The sequence below is a fragment of the Clinocottus analis genome, unplaced genomic scaffold (assembly GCF_023055335.1).
Source record: "Clinocottus analis isolate CAN_PGR_092001 unplaced genomic scaffold, fCliAna1.0.p SCAF_12, whole genome shotgun sequence".
Classification (NCBI taxonomy): Eukaryota; Metazoa; Chordata; class Actinopteri; order Perciformes; family Cottidae; genus Clinocottus; species Clinocottus analis.
The window spans coordinates 6,049,295-6,072,407 of NW_027175843.1; the positions used below are offsets into that span (position 1 = coordinate 6,049,295).

The window sequence follows — 23,113 nt, forward strand, 5'->3', positions numbered from 1 at the left end:
TGCACTCGAAAAACATGGTGTGGGGAAATGTGAACTGTATTGAAGTGTATTTCAGAAAGTTAAGTTCAGCCAGTCTCTTTTTACCAAAACAGTTGTGCCAGCATTTATACATCTAATCTTGTAAAACTTGAGGTGAACCTTCACCATTAGACTTTTAATCACAGACATTGTTTGATACATTAACTGAATATGTCTCAAATGATATGTTCCCTAGCAGAGATACAGCCAAAAGGAAGGGATGTTGTGTTCTTGTTGGATGGATCTGATGGTACTAGAACTGGATTCCCAGCTATGCAAGACTTTGTCCAAAGAGTAGTAGAGAAACTCAGTGTGGATGACAACACAGACCGTGTCTCAGTGGTTCAGTACAGCAGAGATCCAGCTGTCCAGTTCTATTTAAACAGCTACACAAATAAAAGTGAGATCCTTGACACTGTCAGAGGTTTGATGCACATAGGTGGAAGACCCCTCAACACCGGAGTGGCTCTCCAGTACTTGATTGATCATATTTTCACTCCCTCTGCCGGAAGCAGGCTGTTGGAAGAAGTTCCACAAGTCCTGATATTGCTAAGTGGTGGACGGTCTTCTGACAGTGTTGATGCAGCGGTATCTGCTCTCAAACAGCTGGGTGTCTTGGTCTTTGCAATTGGAACCAGGAGCTCTGACAGCAGAGAATTGGAGAAAATGTTCCACAATACCAATTCGACTATCTCTGTGTCTGAATTCATTGACCTTTCTAGTATCCAACGTCAACTTCAGTTCTCCCTTGAGGCAGTGGTTATTGAAGTCACCCCAGAATTACCAACTGTACTCGGTATGTTGACAAGCACATCCTTTTGCTGGTTTGAAAGGCTACCTTACTTGTTTCACCTAGATGTTGGGAATAAATCAAGCCAATACCTGTTTAGCTCCATGAGTGGATTACCATAGAGGCAGTTATATTCTTTCCCACTGTTTAAAATCAAAGTAGGCAATGCTATAGAAGTTAAAGAAATAAATCGCTTACCTCTGTAAGTTAAAACCACCGCTTACTTTTTGCATTTTTCATTGTATTTTTTGTCTTCTTCTCTTTACTTAGTTGAAACTGCTGAAAAGGATATCGTATTCCTTCTGGATGGTTCTAATAGCACAAGAAATGGCTTCCCCGCTATGCGTGAGTTCGTTGAGAAAGTGGTGGAGAAACTCAATGTGGGAGAAAACAAAGACCGTGTTTCCATAGTTCAATACAGCAGAGATGCAGAGGTCCATTTCTATCTGAAAACATACACAACAAGAAAGGATATTCTGGATTCGATCAGATTGCTAAAACACAGAGGAGGCAGCCCCCTTAACACCGGCTCTGCCCTTCAATACGTCAGGGATAATGTATTTACAAACTCATCCGGAAGTAGGCGCCTGCAAGGAGTTCCACAGATAATGATCTTGCTCAAGGGTGGAAGGTCCTTTGACAACGTAGATACCCCAGCCTCTACTCTCAAACAACAGGGCATCTTTGTGATTGGCATTGGAACAAATAGCTCTGACAGTGGAGAGCTGCAGAAAATATCATATGACCCTACTTGCACTCTATTAGTGTCTAAGTTCACTGACCTCCAGAGTGTCCAAGAACAGCTCTCCACTCTGATAAGCACAGCGCTAGTGAGGGCCACGGCCTTAACGCCGACACCAACGGGTGAGAAAGTGACACATTTTTGCACTCGAAAAACATGGTGTGGGGAAATGTGAACTGTATTGAAGTGTATTTCAGAAAGTTAAGTTCAGCCAGTCTCTTTTTACCAAAACAGTTGTGCCAGCATTTATACATCTAATCTTGTAAAACTTGAGGTGAACTTTCACCATTAGACTTTTAATCACAGACATTGTTTGATACATTAACTGAATATGTCTCAAATGATATGTTCCCTAGCAGAGATACAGCCAAAAGGAAGGGATGTTGTGTTCTTGTTGGATGGATCTGATGGTACTAGAACTGGATTCCCAGCGATGCAAGACTTTGTCCAAAGAGTAGTCGAGAAACTCAGTGTGGATGACAACACAGACCGTGTCTCAGTGGTTCAGTACAGCAGAGATCCAGCTGTCCAGTTCTATTTAAACAGCTACACAAATAAAAGTGAGATCCTTGACACTGTCAGAGGTTTGATGCACATAGGTGGAAGACCCCTCAACACCGGAGTGGCTCTCCAGTACTTGAGTGATCATATTTTCACTCCCTCTGCCGGAAGCAGGCTGTTGGAAGAAGTTCCACAAGTCCTGATATTGCTAAGTGGTGGACGGTCTTCTGACAGTGTTGATGCAGCGGTATCTGCTCTCAAACAGCTGGGTGTCTTGGTCTTTGCAATTGGAACCAGGAGCTCTGACAGCAGAGAATTGGAGAAAATGTTCCACAATACCAATTCGACTATCTCTGTGTCTGAATTCATTGACCTTTCTAGTATCCAACGTCAACTTCAGTTCTCCCTTGAGGCAGTGGTTATTGAAGTCACCCCAGAATTACCAACTGTACTCGGTATGTTGACAAGCACATCCTTTTGCTGGCTTGAATGGCTGACTTGTTTCAACTACGCTGAGGAAATAAATCAAGTGCAATACTTGTTTAGTTCCTTTAGTGGATTATAATCGAGGCAGGGCTGTTCTTTCCCACCGTTTAACATGGAAGTAGGCAGTGCTATAGGCTTTTAAAAAAATAGCAATGTCCAACAAGCTTATTTTTTTCAAAGTTTTTTTATTTTGTGTCTTTTTCTCTTTACTTAGTTGAAACTGCTGAAAAGGATATTGTATTCCTTTTGGATGGTTCTGATAGCACAAGAAATGGCTTCCCCGCCATGCGTGATTTTGTTGAGAAAGTGGTGGAGAAACTCAATGTGGGAGAAAACAAAGACCGTGTCTCTGTTGTTCAGTACAGCAGAGATGTAGCAGTCAATTTCTATCTGAAAACATACACAACAAAAAAGGATATTCTGGATTCAATTAGAGGGCTGAGACACAGAGGAGGCAGTCCCCTTAACACTGGCTCTGCTCTTCAATATGTCAGGGATAATGTGTTTACAAACTCATCCGGGAGTAGGCTCCTGCAAGGCGTTCCACAGGTGTTGATTTTGCTTTTTGGTGGAAGGTCTTTTGACAATGTAGATGCTCCAGCCTCTGTTCTCAAACAGCAGGGCATCGTTGTCATTGGCATTGGAACGAGGAGCTCTGACAGTGGAGAGCTGCGGAGAATAACACATGAACCTAATTACACTCTGTTCGTGTCTGAGTTCACTGACCTCCCCAGTGTCCAAGAACAGCTCTTAACTTTAATAAGCACATCTCTAGTGAGTGCCACATCCATGACACCAACAGTTGCTGGTAAGAATGTGACAGAATTTACATTTTAAGATCATGTTAGTCTGCAAATTGAACCGTATCAAAGTTTATGTTCAGTTCAGCCATGACAACTTTTAATTATATCTTTGGTAAATTTTTGTTTAAGTGCTCATCCATTTTTGACAAATGGATGGCTGCACGGCTGTCTTACTTCCTTTTCCTCAGGTCTTTTAATTTTTTTTTCTCTTATCCAAAGCAATAGTCTGAAAGGACTATTGGACGATTGTGTCAACTGTTCAGACTGTAAAGAACATGAGACACATTTGTGATATTAGGCTAGATAATTAAAAGGGACTTGATTTGCAGTGAAGTGCTTTTCGACATTGCTGTAGACTTCAACTGTCTTGATTTAATCACATGCAAAAACAACGCAAGCTAACCTTGCAAGTCTAGTCAGATATAACTCGGCATTATGATAGTTCATGTTCGAGATTCTGAATTCTCGATAATTACTGTATTATAGCATTGACGTCATTCCTTTCAGATTACCCAAACAAATGTCCTCAGTTATTTTTTTTTATTAAAGTGCTCGAGGATATTGTGTCACATCAACAATTACAATATCATATGTTGTATCATTATTTTGTATGTACTTTCACTGCGCCCAGCCTTTTTGCATATATTGCTCCTGATGTTTTAGGATATTGTAATGATTTGTTTTTAATGTATTATAATCTGTTTGTTTTTTTAAAGAGAGCGCTTGTCCACATGTGTTCGGGTTTGGAAAAAGTACCTCCTTTTTGTCAAGTAAAGTGAAAGAAAATTGCATGATAAAAGTATGCGCTCTTCATCCATTGCTAATGTTGAGGACTTTCTAAGTCTGTCACAAACAAAGGAAACGATGAGCAATCTCACGGCAATCTCTGTCAATCTCTTACAGTCTTACTTCTTATTCTATTGACGTTTTCCTCCATATTTGTATAATTTCTTAATTATGTCATCATAATATTACCTTTTCTGTCTTACAGCTGAGATGCAGGGCCCCCGAAAGGATATTGTTTTCCTTGTGGATGGATCTGATGGTGTTGGACGAGATTTCCCAATCATCCAGGAGTTTATCCGAAGGATTGTAGAGACTCTCAATGTGGGCGAGAATAAGATCCGGATTGGTGTCGTTCAGTATGGTGACTTTGCTCAAGCTGACATGTTTCTAAATACACATACAACTAAAGAAGGTGTTTTGCAAGCCGTCAGGGATATGAGGCAACGTGGAGGAACACAACGTAACCTGGGGCAGGCCTTGCAGTTTGTCAGTCAGGATGTTCTGACAATGACACGTGGTAGTAGACAGCAAGAGGGTGTACCACAGTTTGTAATTGTCGTCTCCAGCGGGTCTTCAACAGATGACATCAGCAATGCAGCGTCTTCCCTCAAACGATCCAGAGTTCTTCCCTTCAGCATCGGAACCAGGGATGTTAACCCGACAGAGCTACGGGTGGTGTCATATGTGCCAAACTTTGCCTTCACTATTGATGACCTTCCTGGCCTGTACACAGTCCAAGAAAACCTAATCACCACTATTACTGAGCTGTCAGATGATGACATTACCAGGATGCGTCCAGTATTCCCGACCATTGATGGTAATTTATCTCATTAAGTTGTTAAAATTACTTGGCACACACCCCACTTAAACAATATTTGACTCTTTTAGTCGTACTGCATATCCTATAAATAGTATTTATTAATCATACCTTTTTGCTGTGCTTGCATTTTTTTGTTGTTGCAGTAATCACATCAGCACCCACGGGAGGAGAAAAGAGGGATGTTGTATTTCTGATAGATGGCACCACAGCGGTGCGTAGTGAGTTTCCTTCCATTCGTGAAATGATAAGAAGAGTTGTGGAGAAGCTAGATGTAGGATTGGATAAGGTCAGAATTTCAGTGGTACAATACAGTGATGTTCCGAAGATGGAATTTCTACTGAATGAATTCTCCACCAAAGATGAGGTACGTCAGGCTGTGACGAAACTTCGAAGCAAAGGTGGAGACCGTCTAAACACAGGTCGTGCTCTCGAGTGGGTCTATAGAAACATCTACCAAAGGTCAGCTGGAAGCCGCATTGAAGATGGTGTGCCCCAGTTCCTGATTCTAGTTACAGGTGGCAAGTCTACAGATGATGTATCTGCTGCAGCTGAACAACTGAAGAGAAACCGGGTTGCACCTCTTGCCATTGGTTCAAGGAATGCAGACGCTGAAGAACTGAGACAGATTTCCCTGAAGCCTGAACTGGTATATACAGTTGACAGTTTCCAGCAGCTTCCAAGAGTGGAGTCGCAGCTCATTGATTCAGTCAGAACAACCACCACCACTGATATCATCAACAGTTATGTTCCTACCACAGTAGACTTAGGTAAGAAATACTTTTGCATGTATTTAGTAAGTTAGCTTCAATTTGTAATAACTACTCAAAACATTAATGGAAATATGCATCATATGCTTTTTTTTTATCATGGTTTTGCATTGCTCATATCATTACAAATAAGTTATGTTATAGTGGTAGATTCTTTTTTTAATATGCATGATTCCTTTGCTAATGCAGTTTAAATTAAAGTATACTTTGCTTCCTCTTTTGTTGTGCTTATTTTGCAGGCAATTTAAATCTTGGGAGGAAGGACATTATTTTCCTTATTGATGGCTCGGACAGTACAGGTGCTGCCGGCATTGCGCATATCCGTGACTTCATACTTAATATTGTCAAACAACTTGACGTGCAACCGGATCAAGTGCGTGTCGGGGTTGTCCAGTATTCAGACAATGTTAAAACAGAGTTCTCGCTTAACTCTCACAACAACAAGCCAGCTGTGGTCTCTGCTATCAAAAGACTTCGTCAGATGGGTGGCCGGTCTTCAGATCTAGCTGATGCCATTGAGTATGTTATACAGAATGAGTTAAAACCTGCAGCAGGGGTTCGTCAAGAGGCCTCCCAGCATCTCGTGGTTCTCACAGGTGGACGATCCCCCCAAGATGTTTCCATCTATGGACCTCTGCTTAAGGGCAGTCGTGTCAACTGCATTGGTGTTGGAGCTGCTAATGCTGACCCAAGGCAGCTAACCCAAATAGCCACCACCTCAGCTGATGTTCTTCAGGTCCCTGACTTCCCTGGCCTGTCAGCAATCCGTCAAGGGGTTATTGATCGGTTAAGTGGGACAATTCCAGAAGAACCACCAACAGACTATGAGAATCCTAGTAAGTAAAATAAATGTACATATGCAACAGATACTTAGATAACACCTTTGACCTAAATATAATAATATAGTCTAATAAAGCTAAAATCCAATGAGTTTATTTCTCTCAAGTTCTTCTTTTGTTTTCACCCTTGTTCTCCCTGTCCTTATAAATATCTTATCTTCCTTCTCATAGCATCCGGCCTGCCTCCACCCAAAAAAGCTGATATAGTGTTTTTGGTCGATGGCTCCATTAACTTAGGCAGGGACAACTTCAAGGAAGTGAAGATGTTCATCACCAACCTAATTGATCTGTTTTTCACTGAGAGAGACAACCTACGGATCGGCCTGGCACATTACGCCGCAGATGTGACTGATGTCTTCTATCTCGACACATACCAGAACCGGCAGGACATTTTAAGTGCCGTTGGCCGAGCAGAGTACAAAGGTGGACGTAAAATCAACACTGGTGCAGCCATTCGCCACGTTCAAGATGTTTTCTTTACGAAAGATAAAGGCAGCAGGATGGATGAAGGAACTCCTCAGATCCTTATGGTTCTAACCGGAGGACGCTCAGCCGATGATGGCAAAACAGCAGCCCTTGGTCTGAAGAAAAAAGGTGTGAGAGTCTTTGCCATAGGAGTGGGCGACATTGAGAATGAGTTAGAAGACTTAGCAAGTGAATCTTCCACTGTGGCTAGAGCAAGCACCTTTCTGGAACTCTCTGAGCTCAATGAGCAAATCCTGGAGACTTTGGATGATGAAGTAAAAGGGAGTCTGTGTGTTGGCGCGCAGGCACCTACTAAAAGTAAGTGACATGGTATTATTGTTTATTCGCTAATGTCCTTTTTTCACATTTCATTTGCAACTGACAATTCAGTTTTCTGATCTTTTCCATGGTTCACTAAGAACACCTTAAAAAAACATGCTTTGTTTTACAGCCTGCAGCATTGAGGTGTTGGTGGGCTTTGATGTTTCTGCCCAGAACATCTTCAGCGCTCAGCCCAACCTCCAGGTCAAGGTTGAGGCCATTCTGAAAACGATTTCCAAAATGGCAGCTATCAGTTGCTCTTCTGGCCAGATTCCCTCCGTGCAAGTGGGCATGCTGGCCCTAGACTCAGCCTCTGAGCCCGTCCAGCTGGACTTTACGGACAAGGCTGGTGATCTCTTTGAGGCCTTCAAAGCCCTACAGAGTCGTGGCCCCTTTGTCCTCAATGGCAAGACCATCTCATCTTACACCAATAGGTTCAAAACCAGACAGGACGACGTTGTCAAGGTTGGTTACAGAAATCTCCAAAGCCAAAATAACATTGCATAAAAAACATTTGGATGCTTAAATATTCAACCGTAACTCTATATTTCTCATTAGCAAAGTTCAGTGTACAAAACATCAAAGTAGCAGATTATAATATTTAACCAGCGCTATTATTTCCAAGAGTCAGATACATATTCGTATCCATACATACCAAATATTACTAAGTAACTGAAATGTGTTTTCCCTCTAAAGGTTGTCGTTCATCTTACTGATGGTATTGATGCCTCATTTGGTGAATTGAAAAAGCAAGTTGAGGAGCTTCGTATGTCAGGTAAAAAGAGTCCTTCATCATCTATCCTTAAACCTTTATTAAATTATAGCAAGTAGTAAAGTAATTAATTTTTCTGAATATGTGCAAAACAGGCGTGAACAGTTTCATCCTGGTTGGGCTGGAGCGGGTGCCCAATTTTGAGGAAGCTTTGCTGCTCGAATTTGGTCGGGGATTTAGATACACCAGACCTTTACGACTCAATATCATGGACTTGGACTATGAGCTAATGGAAGAACTGGTGAGTACTATTCAGTTAGCTGAAAGACTTTCATGAGCTTTTGCTTTAATATTGAATCACTCAATATTTGTTTTAATTTGCTGCACAGGACCATATTGCTGAGAGGGAGTGCTGTGCAGTGCCCTGCAAATGTATCGGCACAAGAGGAAACCGAGGAGCAGTTGGAGTTTCAGGGACTAAGGTAGTCAATGTCAAAATTAAATAAAATATTGTTTTTTTTAAATATTGACTTTAATTAAACTAGAAAATAAATGTTTATCAGAGGCTGATGCTTTGTTGTTTTGTCTTTCAGGGTGGTCCGGGATCACCAGGAAGCCAAGGACATCCTGGAGATGAGGGTGGACCTGTAAGTGGACAGATGTAGCAGCTCTTTCTTACAGATGTAGCAGCTTTTCAATGTTATTACCGAGCACTTTGTCACTGTATTTTATTGTCCTTTTCATTGTCCTGTAATAACAGGGAGAGAGAGGTCCTCCCGGTGTGAATGGAACTCAGGGTTTCCAGGGATGTCCTGGACAAAGAGGTGTCAAGGTAAACACTTTGAAATGAATTGTAACATGAAAATTCAACTCAATTGTTAGTAAAAAATGTTATTTTACACAGTAGTGTGACACTTTTTTTCTTTTTTTGTTCAGGGTTCTCGTGGGTACTCGGGAGAGAAGGTGATTCTTTTGTATTTTTCAAAGTCTCCCTTAGTATTTTTTAAAAAGGCTACTGAATAACCAATGGCTACTCTGTTGCAGGGAGAATTTGGAGAAATTGGACTTGATGGCATTAATGGAGAAGATGTAAGTGTGTGTTTTTTGTCATTCAGTCCATTGCTTTAAAAAGTCATATGTCATACAGAATAATGTACGGTTGCTCCTGGTCTGAAGCTGTGTGGCATCAGTGAGTTTTATCTGGCATACAGATGTGCATGTGCCTTATGGGATATAATTGGCATCTGCTGTATGTTTTCAGGGTAAAAGCGGAGTGGCAGGACCCTCAGGTGAAGGCGGAAACCCTGGCCAGAGAGTAAGTAACTGGATGCAATTTTAGCATTAAAATCTTTTTCTACACATTTTTTATAAAGAAATCTCAATGGTTAGTTTTGATGAATGCTCGCTAAGCATATGTATTGCTTTTAGGGTCCCAAAGGTACCAAAGGACAAGCAGGAGACAGAGGAGAAATGGGAACCAGAGGAGACCCTGTGAGTATTATGGAAACTGGGTAGATTCCATTTTACATTTTTTTATATTGTTTTAAACAACAAAAACAAACCAACAAATTACTAAATCGATTTAGGCAGATTATTGAGGAATACTATGTTCAATACAATTGTTGTAAATTTGTTTACATGCATACACACAATACATGAATGTAGAGTTAAAAAAAACACTAATAACTTAAAACTTCCGAATAGGATGTTTTGAATGTAGCTGAAAATTGAAAAAGTGAAATTTGTCTGCTAGGGTGTAAGTGGAAAGGATAACAACCGCCCAGGAGTTAAAGGAGACCCCGGTGATGCTGGACCAGCGGTAATGTCCCCCTTCCCGCATTGTGTTGTTACAGAAAAAGAATTGTGCTAATGCATTTTCAACATTGCATAGTTGGTTGCATTTGTATGCATTTGTTTCATCGGGATATCTGCTCTGAAATGACAGGGAGAGCCTGGTGAGGATGGACAGAAAGGAGGACCCGGTGAACTCGGAAGAGTGGTAAACATTTTTGCCTCGTCTTAATTATCTTTGCTACTTGATGATTTGCCACTGTGTTTGTTCATCAAGACTGATTTCTGTTTCCACTTCATTAGGGAGCTAATGGCAGAAGAGGCCAACCTGGAAAGGCTGTAAATACCTTTTTAATGATAACATACATTGTTTAATACAATGGATTGTTTCATTATTTTGCAGTAACTCTTGTAATTGTTTTAATATTTTGCTGCTCGCATGTCATTTAAGGGTAATCCCGGAGCGCCAGGAGCTGGTGGTGTTCAGGGAGAACCTGGTATTGGAGGATCAAGAGTAAGTTTGTCGTTCTTTTTACGGCAATTGGCAGATTATTCAATCTATACATGCACCTGCTAAAGCATGTTTTCTAAAGGATATTGTCATTAGCGTTAATACTTTTTATTGGCAGCATCAGCAATGTGACTGATTGTTTTGATTGGACTGTAACTGATGTCAATTCTTTAGAGATGTTTGTTTATTCTTTACTGTTGGGTTGGAAGTCCGGCTCTGAAATGGAAGAAACTGCTGAGTCATTGATGTCTTGTTTGTCTTTTCTTTTAAGGGCCCATCAGGACCAATTGGTGCACCAGGACCCAGAGGAGAAGATGGAAACCCTGGACCCAGAGTAAGTGTATCTGTGAAGGTCAATTTATGAAAGAGAATAGTTTGCTATGTCAAGATCATATATCAGATATATTCTTGGCTCACATTTACGACCAGTGTCAGTTTTAAAAGGTAACACAGGGCAAACGTATTCAAATCTAATCTCACAAACAAGCAGTCATTTGTGTTTATCACACTTTGCAACTGCAATGGCTCAACTGACTGAAAATCCTGTGCAATTTGCTTCAGTTTGACAAAATGTCTTTTTATATCTTGATGTTTTGTTTTGTAGGGTCCTGGAGGTAACGCAGGTTCCGCTGGAGATAAGGGAAGAAGAGGAACTCTTGGTCGCAAGGTATTGAGTGGGAAAATCATAACAGACTTTTTTAAAATTTTTATTAACACTCTGACCTAGCTCTCTCACAATCTTGGACACTCATGTGTAGTCTATTTGAGGAAACAAACGTCTGTCTCTGTCTCATCCTCTGCATCTGGGTTATCTCTGTTGCAGGGTGAACCAGGAGAGCCAGGACCCAAGGGTGTAATTGGACCACTTGGTCCTCGAGGAGAGTCTGTAAGAATAAAACCACATTTACTTTGCATGTACCATATTGTACAACTTGCTTGAGTTCTGTCTAGAACAACACTGCTCTGTTAGGGGTGTCCTTTTAACTACTAGGCATGTGTGCAACTCAATTGAGTGCACTTTAGAAAGAGAACCAATTTGGTTGTTTTTTACCACTTTCTAGGGTGAAGATGGCCAAGATGGGTTTGGCGTGGCTGGGCCTAAAGGAAGAAAGGCAAGTGAATTCTAACCTCTAGTAGCGTGGTACCATGGCAATCAGAAGATGTGTCTTGTGATTGACTCATGTTTAAAATGTAGCCTTAAATAACCTTCCATATTTTAGAAATGGGATTAAGAGAATGTTAAAATCACAAACAGAAATAAAAAGAAGGACAATGCGAAGGAGTTATATAACTGTTAGTCCAGCTATCATTGCTGTTTAATACTAAAGTCCTTTCACACACATACAGCACATTCCTACTGTGGCGACGAATAGCATGACACGATTCCATGGCTCCGGCCCATTTAAACATGCAAATCTCAAGATAAATGCAGTTATACACTTTTTTTATTGGGACAATAATGACACAAATAATACTGCATGTTTAATGTTATGTATTATAATAGTATGTATGGATTTTTCCCTTCAGGGTGATGAAGGCTTCCCAGGATTCCCAGGACTAAAGGTAATAGAAAATTATGACACCGGAGGTGAAATGTCATCAGAGGCCTTAAATTATAGTATATATAGTAGAATTATAGTTCATTAATTTCACCATTTCTCTGTCCTTCCATCATTTCAGGGAGCAGCTGGTGACCCTGGCACCAAAGGAGGACCCGGACGCAGAGGGAACCCTGGACAGAGGGTACGTTTTCAGGGGGCGCGTTTAGCTGTAAACTCTACAGCTGGCGTGATGACCATTTTCACGGCCCGCTACTGCCGTATAAACAAGACAACAACAAGCCTCACGCGACAGATATGCTTTGTTTAATATGGTAGAGGACAAGTTTGGAAGCTTTATTTCAGATATGAACTGTAAGAGCATAAATACTTCTGAGTCAAACTCCTTTTTGAACTATTGGCAGTTGAATACCTTTTTAGAAGTTTATTATTGTTCTCTTTCTTTCTTTCAGGGTGTCTCTGGGAACATTGGTACACCCGGACAGAAGGGAGAGTTTGGATATCCTGGGCCATATGTAAGCAACATAAAATTCTACCCTTCATGTATAAGCTGAGTAAACTCAGATGACACACGACACCAGAGCAGCACATTTGTTGTTGGGATTTGCTATGTATTCTACCTCGAGTGGTCTGCTTTTGAATGAATCTTCTCATGGATCGTCAAACAGCATTACACATAGGTGGCCTGATGGCCGAGAGGTTCGGCTGCATACAACAAAGATTTCAATGTCCTGTGCAGCAAAAACCAAGTTCAATTCCCAGCTGGCGAGATCATGAGTCACATGTCATTCCCCTGTTCTCCCACCCCACATTTCTTGTCTCTTCCTACACTATCAAGTAAAGGTACAAAATGCCCCCAGAAAGACTAACACACGCTTTATACGACACAATATCCTATTGTTCACTTCTTAACATTATTTCACAAAAGTAATGCTGTTATGGAAGCAAATATACATTAAAAAAAATAGATTTTCTTTCTCAGACAAGTGTGATAACACAACTGCTTTTGTCCTCACAGGGTCAGAAAGGACCGAGAGGACCAGGCGTTGTGGTATGTGCTCCTATATCAAACTGTTTAATATTGTATTGAATGATCAGAACAAAAGTCATAGTTGGTGCCTGCGATCAAAGTCTTTCAACATTTTTCTCCAAACGTCTGCTTGTCCACAGCAATGTGACCTGGTTAAGAAAATCAGAGAAAACTGTCGTAAGTATAATTCAACAAGCGTCAATATTTCTATTTCGCAACAGCATGGACAGTACAACAATGTGTACAGTACAACAATATTGTCTCACTTTGGTTTTTCTCCCTTTTATTCTACCAGCTTGCTGTTATGGTAAGTGCAACATTTTGTATTAATCAGATAATAACATATGATTTGGTACTGTATGCACTACTGTAATGCTCCATGTGTTCACCATTAGGTAAGCAGGAATGCCCGCTCTACCCCACTGAGCTGGCCTTTGCCCTGGATGCCTCTGAAGGTGTTGGCAGTGCCTTCAACAATATGCGTGACACAGTCCTGAACCTCGTCAAAGATATCACCATCTCTGAGAGTAACTGTCCAAGAGGAGCCCGCGTCGCTTTAACCCTGTACAGCAACGAGGTGACCACTGAGGTTCGGTTCGCCGATGCGATGAAGAAACGTGCCCTGGTGCAGCGCATCGAGGGACTGCAGAACCTGCAAACACGCAAGCCACGCAACTTGGAGACGGCCATGAGCTTTGTTGCCCAGAACACCTTTAAGAGAGTGCGCAGCGGCTTCCTCATGAGGAAGGTGGCCATCTTCCTGGTCGGTGGACCGGTCAGTCAGGCGCAAACAGTCACCAACGCAGCTCTTCGCCTCCACGACGCTGGTATCGCAACTCTGTTCCTGGTCACTCGTGAGGACAGAGCTCTCACCAAAGCACTGCAGGTAAAAACAAAAAATTAAACATTGCAGTATATGTTTGTGTCGGTATCCATAAACGAACATTGCAGCTTGTTTTATCATCTTTTTTATATTTGCCTCTTTTTTGTGTTCCAGGTCAACAACACAGCACTGGCCCAAGTGATTGTCCTTCCCAACGCTGGAAGTGCACAGTACAAGTCAGTCCTCCAGAAGGTGATGAACTGCCATGTCTGCCTCGGTAAGAGTTCTATGTTTGTGCACTAATAATGTCACAACATTTATGTCTTATAGTTCTTCTTCGTCTTATAGTTCTTCGTCTTATAGTTCTTCTTCGTCTTCTTCGTCTTATAGTTCTTCTTCTTCAGCTGCTTCTTCGTCTCATAGTTCTTCTTCTTCAGCTACTTCTTCGTCTTATAGTTCTTCTTCTTGTTCTTCTTTTTCTTCTTACAGTTCTTATTATTATAGTTCTTCTTCTCATTATATTGTATAATTTTAAATTTTCACTAAAAATATATTTTTTAAAGATTGTCTTGATCAGATTTTAATCCAGATGTGTTGTTTATCATATCCAATAGTTGTTTTATTTCTTTCTTTTTTTTCCCTTATTGTATCCAATGTATACACATTAAACAGGGACACAATGCTAGATTGATTTCTGGGGGAAAAAAAAGAAAGGTTATCTCCAATCACAGTATATTTAACATTGTGTGACATCACCATTTGCACCATTGGCTTAAGCAGAATTGCAATATTTTGTTTGTTTATAATTAGAAATCCATTACCTTCTTGTAACAATGAAAGTAAAATTGCATTATGTGTTTTTCTTTTTACAGACATCTGCTCTCCGGACCAAATGTGTGACTACGTTCCCCCAGTGGTCAGCCGAGATAGGAGGTCTTCCACCACTGACGTAGACATCGACATGGCTTTCGTCATAGACAGCTCTGAGTCTACCTACCCCATAGTCTTTACAGAGATCAAGCGTTACATCGCGCACATAGTCGAGCAGCTACAAGTGTCGTCAAATCCCACATCATCCGTTAATCATGCCAGGGTGTCCGTGATCCAGCAAGCACCTTATGAGTTCACCAACAACAAAACTGGCTCACCCATCCATGTTGATATTGGTTTGACCGAGCACCACTCGGCTCAGGAAGTTGTCAAATTTCTGCTGGAGAAGACCCCGCAGTTAGAAGGAGGCCGGGCCCTGGCAGCAGCTATCGAATCGACTGTGGAGCAGGTGTTTGAGAAGGCGCCTCTCCACCGTGACAGGAAAGTGCTTTTGCTCTTCGTGACGGGGAGTGTGGAGGGAGAAGAGGAGCAGCTGGTGCGTATTGCCACCGAGGTCAAGTGCAGAGGCTACTTCCTGGTCATCATGGGTGTGGGTGAGAAGTTGAGTGCTGGAGACGCTCGTGTCTTGTCACGCATGGCCAGTGAGCCGTCAGATGTCTTCTTCAAGCGACTGGACAGCATCTCAAACTTTTACGACAAGCACTTCCAGACCTTTGGACAGCTTTTGCCCAAGTATATCAGCAGTAAGTCCAAGCCGAATACCTGTCAATCATCGGTTGGATAGCCTTTTTCCCGAAACACTTATATTTACTTGTTTAGGCTTGATGCCAGTTATTTCATCAGCCAAACCTGACATACTGTCTTCAATGTTATTTTTCCTTTCAGTTGAAAACGCTTTCTTCATGTCCCCTGAAGTCTCCAAAAATTGCAAGTGGTTCCAGAGTGACCAACCACTTAAAAATCCCTTTACATCGTCACAACAACAGGAGTAAGTTACTTTTTTTCAAGCCAAGTCACTAGTTTCTGTAAATTTTCGAAAACATTGATGGTTTCATTGTCTTCTTGGTACATTCATAGGAAACATCAGAAACGTCATGAAAACCACCAAGCAGTTCATCAAAGAAAACACAAAGGTGAGTTGTGGATGTACTAAAGTTACAGTTTAAAGTGCTGTTTGATTTGGACAGGTTAATATTGTTTTACTTTACAGTTGGTTATGCACAGCAAAATGCTAACGCTAGCTGCCCATAAATCACTTAAGCACTTATCCAAAACAGCTACTACCAACAAGTTTTTTTTTGTTCATTGTCCTACCTTGACACCGCTTCATCTTACCTCCCCTCCCCAGATGCAAATGAGTTGCACGTCTTCAACGTCACCTCCAGCAGCTTGAAATTGCGATGGACCAGCCCAGACCCCAAGCTCTTTGTCTACTTTGAGGTCGTGGTGATGCGGTTGCACGACCATGCCCTGGTGCTGAACACCAACGTGTCGGGCACTGAGCTTTCCGTGGACAACTTAGAGAGTGCCCAAACATACCATGCCGTGGTCACCGCCCGCACTGCAGAGGGTCAAACTGTCTCCACCCGCAAAGGCATCATGACTACGAGTAAGTCTCCAAACACATTTGCGAGTGTTATACTTTTTCTACCACAAGATGACATATTATTTAAAGTAGCAATTTCCCACAAAAAGCCAATCAGTAACTTAATCTATTGATCTGTTGCTTAGATTTAAAAAAAAATGAGTTATTTTTTTGCTCCTTTACTGTGCTATATTTTTTAGCATGCAGTGGGATGGAGTTTTATGCAAATAACTAAACGAGGGATAAACTAAACCAAACTAAATATTGGTGAGACTGTCTGATGACTGACGGTTTCCCTTTGACAGGAGCAGCAGATCACAAGCCAGAGCAAAAGCCAGCCAGCCGAGGCCCCATGATTGTAAATACCACACCGCTGGACAAACCAGAAACTGGTGAGTGATCGCACATGCATATGTGTGAGTGATAGAGTGTGCATGATGTTTTTGTTCTGCTCTGACCTTCATTCTGTGATTTTGAACCTGTATAACTTGTTATTTAGCAGTAAAAAATGTGCAGTCTTTGAACTTTCAGCTCAAATCTATTCCATATTTACTCTATATGTGTCTAATGCATTTATGTTCATGGTATGTTTGTTTTTGGCTGCATTTCCTAAGCAGAGTGTTAGTCATCTAAATAATCCCGGATGTTTTAACTCAAAGAACATAAAGTGAGATGCTGTAATGCAGCAATATTTCAACTGAAATAAGTGAGTGAGTCATTCAGGAAAACATATGAAATGTACTGCACAAACTTACAGAGTCTTGGTTTGATTAAATATTTTTTTCCTAAAGTGTTGTGACAAACAAAATGTTTGAGGTTGCAACACTTTGACACTGAAGAAAAATGCCTCTTGGAGAGGCAAAGAAGATGTACAGACTGCATCTTTGCTTTAGGGGTGAAGCTTTACAGCTGCTGCTTCTCAGAAGACAGAACAATTGAGGCGTAACTGGGATATGAGAACATCTACACAGGCCGTGAATCCAGTAGCGTCTTTGAGGAGGCCAGCTCCTTCCCCTTTCCTAGTACCATTAATTTATCATCATAAGGTGGCAATGTTGTCTTCACTTTTTTCAAGTAGTCTGGTTGTGCTTAAGCCCAGTGTGAGATGCTTTCATGAGCACCCTGCAGTTCACACAATTTTGTCCCAGAAAGGAATTAACACACAGTGCAGCTGGTGGTTTAAAAAAAAAAATATTAATAGCTGTGATGACGTATTTCTGGGTCGATTTCTGGGATTGCTCACATGCATGGACAACACAGCTGTATAGATCTTATGGTTGAAATAAACTAACAAAACAGTAGTTATAACTAACTTTCTAATGCACCAATGAAAACCCACACTCAAACCTCTTTCTTTCTACTGACTGCCTAATTTACGAATGTCCAAACCCCTAATAATGCCAGTAGCCTAATCCCTCTGAAGAATGTCGTGCCATTTTGAATGCTGTTCCCTTTGCGTTATGATAATTAACCATTTCAGCTGTGAGACTCATTTGACTCCATTAGACCTGTTTAAACACACCTCCAGATGTGAATGTGTCCATGAGCAGCATCCTCCTTTACAGCACACAGTAGCAGCCGTATGCCTCATATAGATGTTCATTTAATCTTAACACAAACTCGTCTTCTCTCTCTCTCTGTCTGTCGTCCATCACTGCTGTTGTTCTTTTTCTTTTTGCATGTTCTAGTCGATGAATTTGCAGACCCATGCTCACTTGACTCTGACCCTGGAATGCCGTGCAAAGACTATCAGGCTAAGTGGTTCTTTGACAGAAAGAACGAGATCTGTACCCAGTTCTGGTATGGAGGTTGTGGAGGCAATGACAATAGGTTCGACACTGAGGCCCTCTGCTTGAAACACTGCATGAGGTCAGGTAAGTGGTCGTCAGCGCCAGGCCCTCTGAGGGGAATGTGCCGCCGCCTGGTGTGATGCTGTGATATAATGCAGCATGTAATGAAACTCAAGTCCAGATTCAAAACCGACAAGGACTGTTTACTAAAGCTCGCTCCATTTACAGCAATTGTCCAATCCCAGCTTGTCAACTGTAACCAGGCACGCCAAGCCCGTCACACTCTGGATTTATGCACACGCCTCGATGGTGTGCATGGGGCTCTCATAAGAGGGATGCTTTGGAGGATGCATCCCTCGTCTTTTTATTCAGGACTCCAAAAGAAAAATTAATTAGGAAAAGTGTAAAGAATTAACTGTAACATTTGCTTGTTCGGCCATGTTTTTCTATAGTCTATCTATCCAATAGTATAGTACTTCAATCCAACGGTTACGTCAGAAAAAAAACACCATTTAATTTTCAATTTATTTCAATGCACAAACTGTACTCAGCAGTACACAAACAAAGCTGTTCCTTTATTTCCGTACTTCCCACATGGTTCACCAGTCGTTTACAAAATCCATGGGTCTTGGGGCACGTCCTACTTTTTTTTTTTGTGCATAAAATGACTGTATAATTAAAATGTTAAATATTGAAGGAAGAAAGACTTAACAAACAGTCAATTAGATACACACAATTCATAAAAATATATTATTATCCTTGTGTTTCTTAAAATGTTTGTAAAAGTCTTCACTGATCACATGAAGTACTGGGAAATGTTGATTGCATCTTTTGACAGAAGTATGTTTGTACGGAAGTATAAACAGGAGTGTAAAGTAGGAAAAAAACATATATATCTTTGATCATTTAAATCCACATTGCAGTGTTCAAAATGCTTCTGGTAGTTTTCCAGCTGGTAAAAAGTCTGTTTCATTAAGCTTGAAACTCATTTATGTGTTTATGTTTCCACAGTGCCAGAACCTCAGCAAAACGTTCAGCAGGTTGAACAGTTGGAGATCCTCCCGACTCCTGGTGAGATTTGACGTACAGTCACTGAACAGCATGACTAGGTTTCTTAAGGCCTGGAATATTACATAACTGTTTGACGTCGATGTGGGTAAACAGGCATTCCATGAAATGCAAGCTAATGGGAAAGGAAAAACACTTCCTTCCTGGTCTAATTTTATGTCCACACACCCAAAACACGATCTGAATCAAACCTTTTCAGCCCACCTCTTATGTTGGGCATATCAAGTCCACAGTTATGCACCTTACATCACTGTTACATAATTTAATTTCCACAAACTGGGCTCAATTCGCGAAACAATAAATCCTTTGTATGCAACTGGAAACCCACCAACCTCCTTCACTGACCGTCAGAGGATCGAGATGACTGACGGAACAAGTGCAGAGCCAAGCCTGGAAAACGAAGAAGGTTATGCTTTTGTCACAGGAGCGAGCCAAAGAAAATAATTTGAAAGCCTTCTTCTGTGTTTTCCTTTTTTGGCAGAGCTGTTTTTACTTATTTGGCACAAGATAATGACAGTATTCAAAGTCGACCCCAAATACACTGTTGGTTGTGATTATCGAAGTACAATGAAACAGTTAAAACCATTATATTTCACAACACAAACACTGGCAAAATGCTGCCATTACTAGTTATTATGTCTAATGGTAACGCTATATTTACCGCTGATTGCACCACATACTGTTGTTTATATTTAAAGGAATACATCTCCCACAACGTGACCACTTGAGCATCAATCACTCAGCCAGTGTCACCTGGAGTTAACACAAGGAAAACATTGTTTTTCTGGCAAGCCTTCACGGTGAAAAGAGAAGCTGAAAACAGAGTAAATCCTGGAGGAATTAAAGTAAATGGGGTCCAGGTTTAACAACAGCAAGTCCTGCACGGACCCGTAGAGCGCCTACGCAGCAAGAGACGTAGTGGCGGAAGTGTTGTAAATAGTACGGTTTTGATGATAATGCATGTGTATAGGACATTGTGAGGATACAATTGAATAAGTGAGACTTGGATTACACTGCATGAGTTGTGTGAGAGTTTGTAGGTATATTTCTTTGTGCATTACTGTTGTTAAACCTGAACGCCACTGACTTCAATTCATCAAGGATTTGCTTTGTTCTCTAAATCACTGTGGATGCCTGAGAAAAACAGTTTTCTTCAAGAATTAAAGGAACAATATATATGAAAATGATAATTTAGCGCGTGAAGTATTCCTTTGAAGTAAAATTCAATAAACGATTGGTTAGCATGCGGCCTTGGACGTGTCCTTTTTTAGGTGTTTTCTCATACTTTCATTGCTTGATATTCTTTGTCGCTTCTCTCACAGCGGACTCTCCAGCCGTGGACATTTGCCAGCTTCCCAAAGAGGAAGGTACTTGTGCCAAATTTGTCCTCAAGTGGCACTTCGATGCCCCCAGTAAGAGCTGCGCACGCTTCTGGTATGGAGGCTGCGGTGGGAACCAGAATCGCTTTGACACGCATCAGCAGTGTGCTGAGGCTTGCGAAAAACCAGGTACATGTTTTGTTCTCAGTATCACTCAAATTCATAAGACTATATGACTTCATGTCTCAGTTATTGATGGATTTCATCAGTGGGAACACTGGAAGATCAAGTTGCGACACAGAGTCTCCAGTTTATGGGTTCACTGGTGGAAAATAAATGAGCACAGTTACTCAAAGTTGAGGCGCTTTTACTTTATTTGAGTATTTCTGTTTTCTTCTCCGGTATACTTACACAACAGAGAGGAATATTGTGCGTTTTCCTTTTCACATTTATTAGACAGCTTTGGTTACTTTTCAGATTGAAAACACAGTTCATTTATAAGTAAACTTATTCTATATTAGAGGCCTGACTAAATTATAATGGTTGTTCTGATGGCGCCTTGTGGACAAAAGAGAAGAGATAAGCACAGACAAACGTGTAAATCAAGTATCTTTGTTTGAGCTTCTAGTGCTGAATCAGCTTCTAACTCAAGCTAACAGGGCAGCTATGCTACGCTAACGTTAGACATCTAGCTACTATGGCTGTGCCTCAACAGTTATTTAATTGTCACGCTACTGAACATCAGAGTCACTCTAATGTTAAAACTTGCAAAAACACCAAATATTGCTCTGAAGTCAAGGGCAGTCTTTCATCTGAAGATGGAGGTTTGTGGTCAGTCTACTACAAGAACTTCAATCTGCTCCTATGTTGACGACAGTAGATGGATCCTACAATGAGATCCATGTCTAACAATTACAAGATACAGAATGATTAAGATAAATAGTACTTAGTATGTGAGTGACTGTATATAACACCTTTCTAGATCAGATGACACAAAGTGCCTAATAAAAAACAATAGATTAGTAATATCTCGTCATTATGATACAAACGTCTTGTGACTGATGCAATACAATAAAAAAATAAATACAAGTCATAATTGCAACATAAGATCTCCAATCATTATTTACTCTTTTCATACAATGTATCTGCATCTCCATAAGTATCTGCATAATTTCACTCCACTCATCAAGTATAATTTAGTGCATACAGTATTTGATGACTATCTACCAAGGAAATAGTTTGAGTCACTCAGAAGTGAAAACGTATTTGAGATATAATGTGAACATGTAAAGAAGTCTCTTTGTGAAATGGCTGACCACTTTTTTTTCTGTTCCATTCATCACCAGCACCCCTCAACCAAGGAGTCATGGCTGCAATAAGAACATAGGACAAAACATGGCCAGCTTCCCCCTCTGTTTAGGGGGTTCAGAGGAGAATCATCCAAAATGGCCATACTGTAAGGATGTGATACCAAAGCAATGGTGGCTGCACTGGATTCCACAAAAAATGGACTTTATCCCCGAAATTCTTGAAGTAGTCCTTTTTTTTTACAACAAGAAGGAAAGCGACACTATTTGCTCCATGATTAGTTTTAACCTTCTGGTGCTACACAGTATGTTTGTTTTACCATTGTAGTTGTTAGGTGCATTTAGTTTTGTAACGTCACATTTTCTGGAACAACGGCATCAAATGAGTTTTCATATTTTGAAAAGAAAAAGCAGTTTTATAATTAAGCAACAAGCATACGAATATCTTGAACAGAAATTAGCAAGACATCAGTACTAGCAGGACTGGCATTATTCAAAGCAGTCATCTTTCTTTTATATTGTTATTTTACATTCACATAGCAACATTGCCTTTTATTGATTGATATTGTTTTAAAACACACTTGATCCCCGTGGAATCGTTTCTTCACTATTTTACAGTCACAGCATCTACAGCAATGTTTACACAAGTCTTGTATGGTGGTTTATTATTTTATATTGAGAATGACCAAACAATATTGTAATGTTAAGTGCACTTCTGGATCCACTGCCTCAAACACATAAAGTTCCAGCTGTTGAGAAATGGAATGGAATTGTCAGGCTTTTCATTTGTTTTTACTAAAATGTGTGTTTTATCTGGGTAAATAAACACAATTTAGTCTTTCTAATATACATGAGCAACTCATTCTTTTCTTTGTTTTGAATGAAGACCTGTACACAAGATACAAGGTACAAACTACTTGACATCTGTTAAAAGGTGGGGGTCAAAGAGTAGCTGAAGCTTGAATAAAATCAGAAGCTAATAACATTCTATAAAGGTCATCCCTCGTTTATTTTTCCATTCATTATTCGCATGTCAAAGTATTAGTTGCTCCCCGGGCGCCACACGGCAGCACACTCCTCCTTAAATACTAAGAATGGGTTAAATGCAGAGACCAATTTTAAAAAAATGATAATTTCATTCATTTAATATAACATTAATTTACTGCCTTTAGTCTTCCAGTTGATTTAGGATTAGCTTGAAAAGATGAGCTGCTCACATAGTGCTCACATTTATGCAAGTGGAAATTAAAGAGCCGTCTGGCTTTTATGAGTTAAATGTTGATCCAGTGTTATTTTTGTAAATCCCTTAGTTCATATTTAAACATTTAGCTGGTTAAGAAACAATCTCAATGTAAAACTGATGCCTATATATAACCTATATAAGCAAACTAGACCATCAGCGAGATGTTTTTTTTTAAAAATGATTTTGAAAGTTATTCCTGGATCCGG

At 40.6% G+C, this 23,113-nt stretch overlaps 1 protein-coding gene across 1 annotated transcript in view; it reads left to right on the forward strand.

The window, feature by feature from the left end:
* Positions 1-22,631, forward strand: part of LOC137783211 (collagen alpha-3(VI) chain-like) — a 124,534-nt gene extending 101,903 nt beyond the window's left edge. Inside the window, exons 5-43 of the mRNA XM_068573008.1 lie at positions 4,332-4,943; positions 5,090-5,713; positions 5,953-6,549; positions 6,724-7,335; positions 7,469-7,803; positions 8,035-8,113; positions 8,206-8,351; positions 8,440-8,532; positions 8,644-8,697; positions 8,811-8,882; positions 8,987-9,013; positions 9,095-9,139; positions 9,312-9,365; positions 9,479-9,541; positions 9,804-9,869; positions 9,996-10,049; positions 10,145-10,180; positions 10,293-10,355; positions 10,624-10,686; positions 10,957-11,019; positions 11,176-11,238; positions 11,414-11,464; positions 11,880-11,915; positions 12,033-12,095; positions 12,364-12,426; positions 12,930-12,962; positions 13,082-13,118; positions 13,237-13,248; positions 13,337-13,827; positions 13,939-14,041; positions 14,637-15,338; positions 15,481-15,583; positions 15,673-15,728; positions 15,944-16,204; positions 16,486-16,572; positions 17,869-18,054; positions 18,982-19,041; positions 20,361-20,546; positions 21,704-22,631. Coding sequence (XP_068429109.1) covers positions 4,332-4,943; positions 5,090-5,713; positions 5,953-6,549; positions 6,724-7,335; positions 7,469-7,803; positions 8,035-8,113; positions 8,206-8,351; positions 8,440-8,532; positions 8,644-8,697; positions 8,811-8,882; positions 8,987-9,013; positions 9,095-9,139; positions 9,312-9,365; positions 9,479-9,541; positions 9,804-9,869; positions 9,996-10,049; positions 10,145-10,180; positions 10,293-10,355; positions 10,624-10,686; positions 10,957-11,019; positions 11,176-11,238; positions 11,414-11,464; positions 11,880-11,915; positions 12,033-12,095; positions 12,364-12,426; positions 12,930-12,962; positions 13,082-13,118; positions 13,237-13,248; positions 13,337-13,827; positions 13,939-14,041; positions 14,637-15,338; positions 15,481-15,583; positions 15,673-15,728; positions 15,944-16,204; positions 16,486-16,572; positions 17,869-18,054; positions 18,982-19,041; positions 20,361-20,546; positions 21,704-21,744 — 6,392 coding nt within the window. The 3' untranslated portion in view covers positions 21,745-22,631. The remainder of the gene's footprint in view (positions 1-4,331; positions 4,944-5,089; positions 5,714-5,952; positions 6,550-6,723; positions 7,336-7,468; positions 7,804-8,034; positions 8,114-8,205; positions 8,352-8,439; positions 8,533-8,643; positions 8,698-8,810; positions 8,883-8,986; positions 9,014-9,094; positions 9,140-9,311; positions 9,366-9,478; positions 9,542-9,803; positions 9,870-9,995; positions 10,050-10,144; positions 10,181-10,292; positions 10,356-10,623; positions 10,687-10,956; positions 11,020-11,175; positions 11,239-11,413; positions 11,465-11,879; positions 11,916-12,032; positions 12,096-12,363; positions 12,427-12,929; positions 12,963-13,081; positions 13,119-13,236; positions 13,249-13,336; positions 13,828-13,938; positions 14,042-14,636; positions 15,339-15,480; positions 15,584-15,672; positions 15,729-15,943; positions 16,205-16,485; positions 16,573-17,868; positions 18,055-18,981; positions 19,042-20,360; positions 20,547-21,703) is intronic.
* Positions 22,632-23,113: the final 482 nt, after the last annotated feature.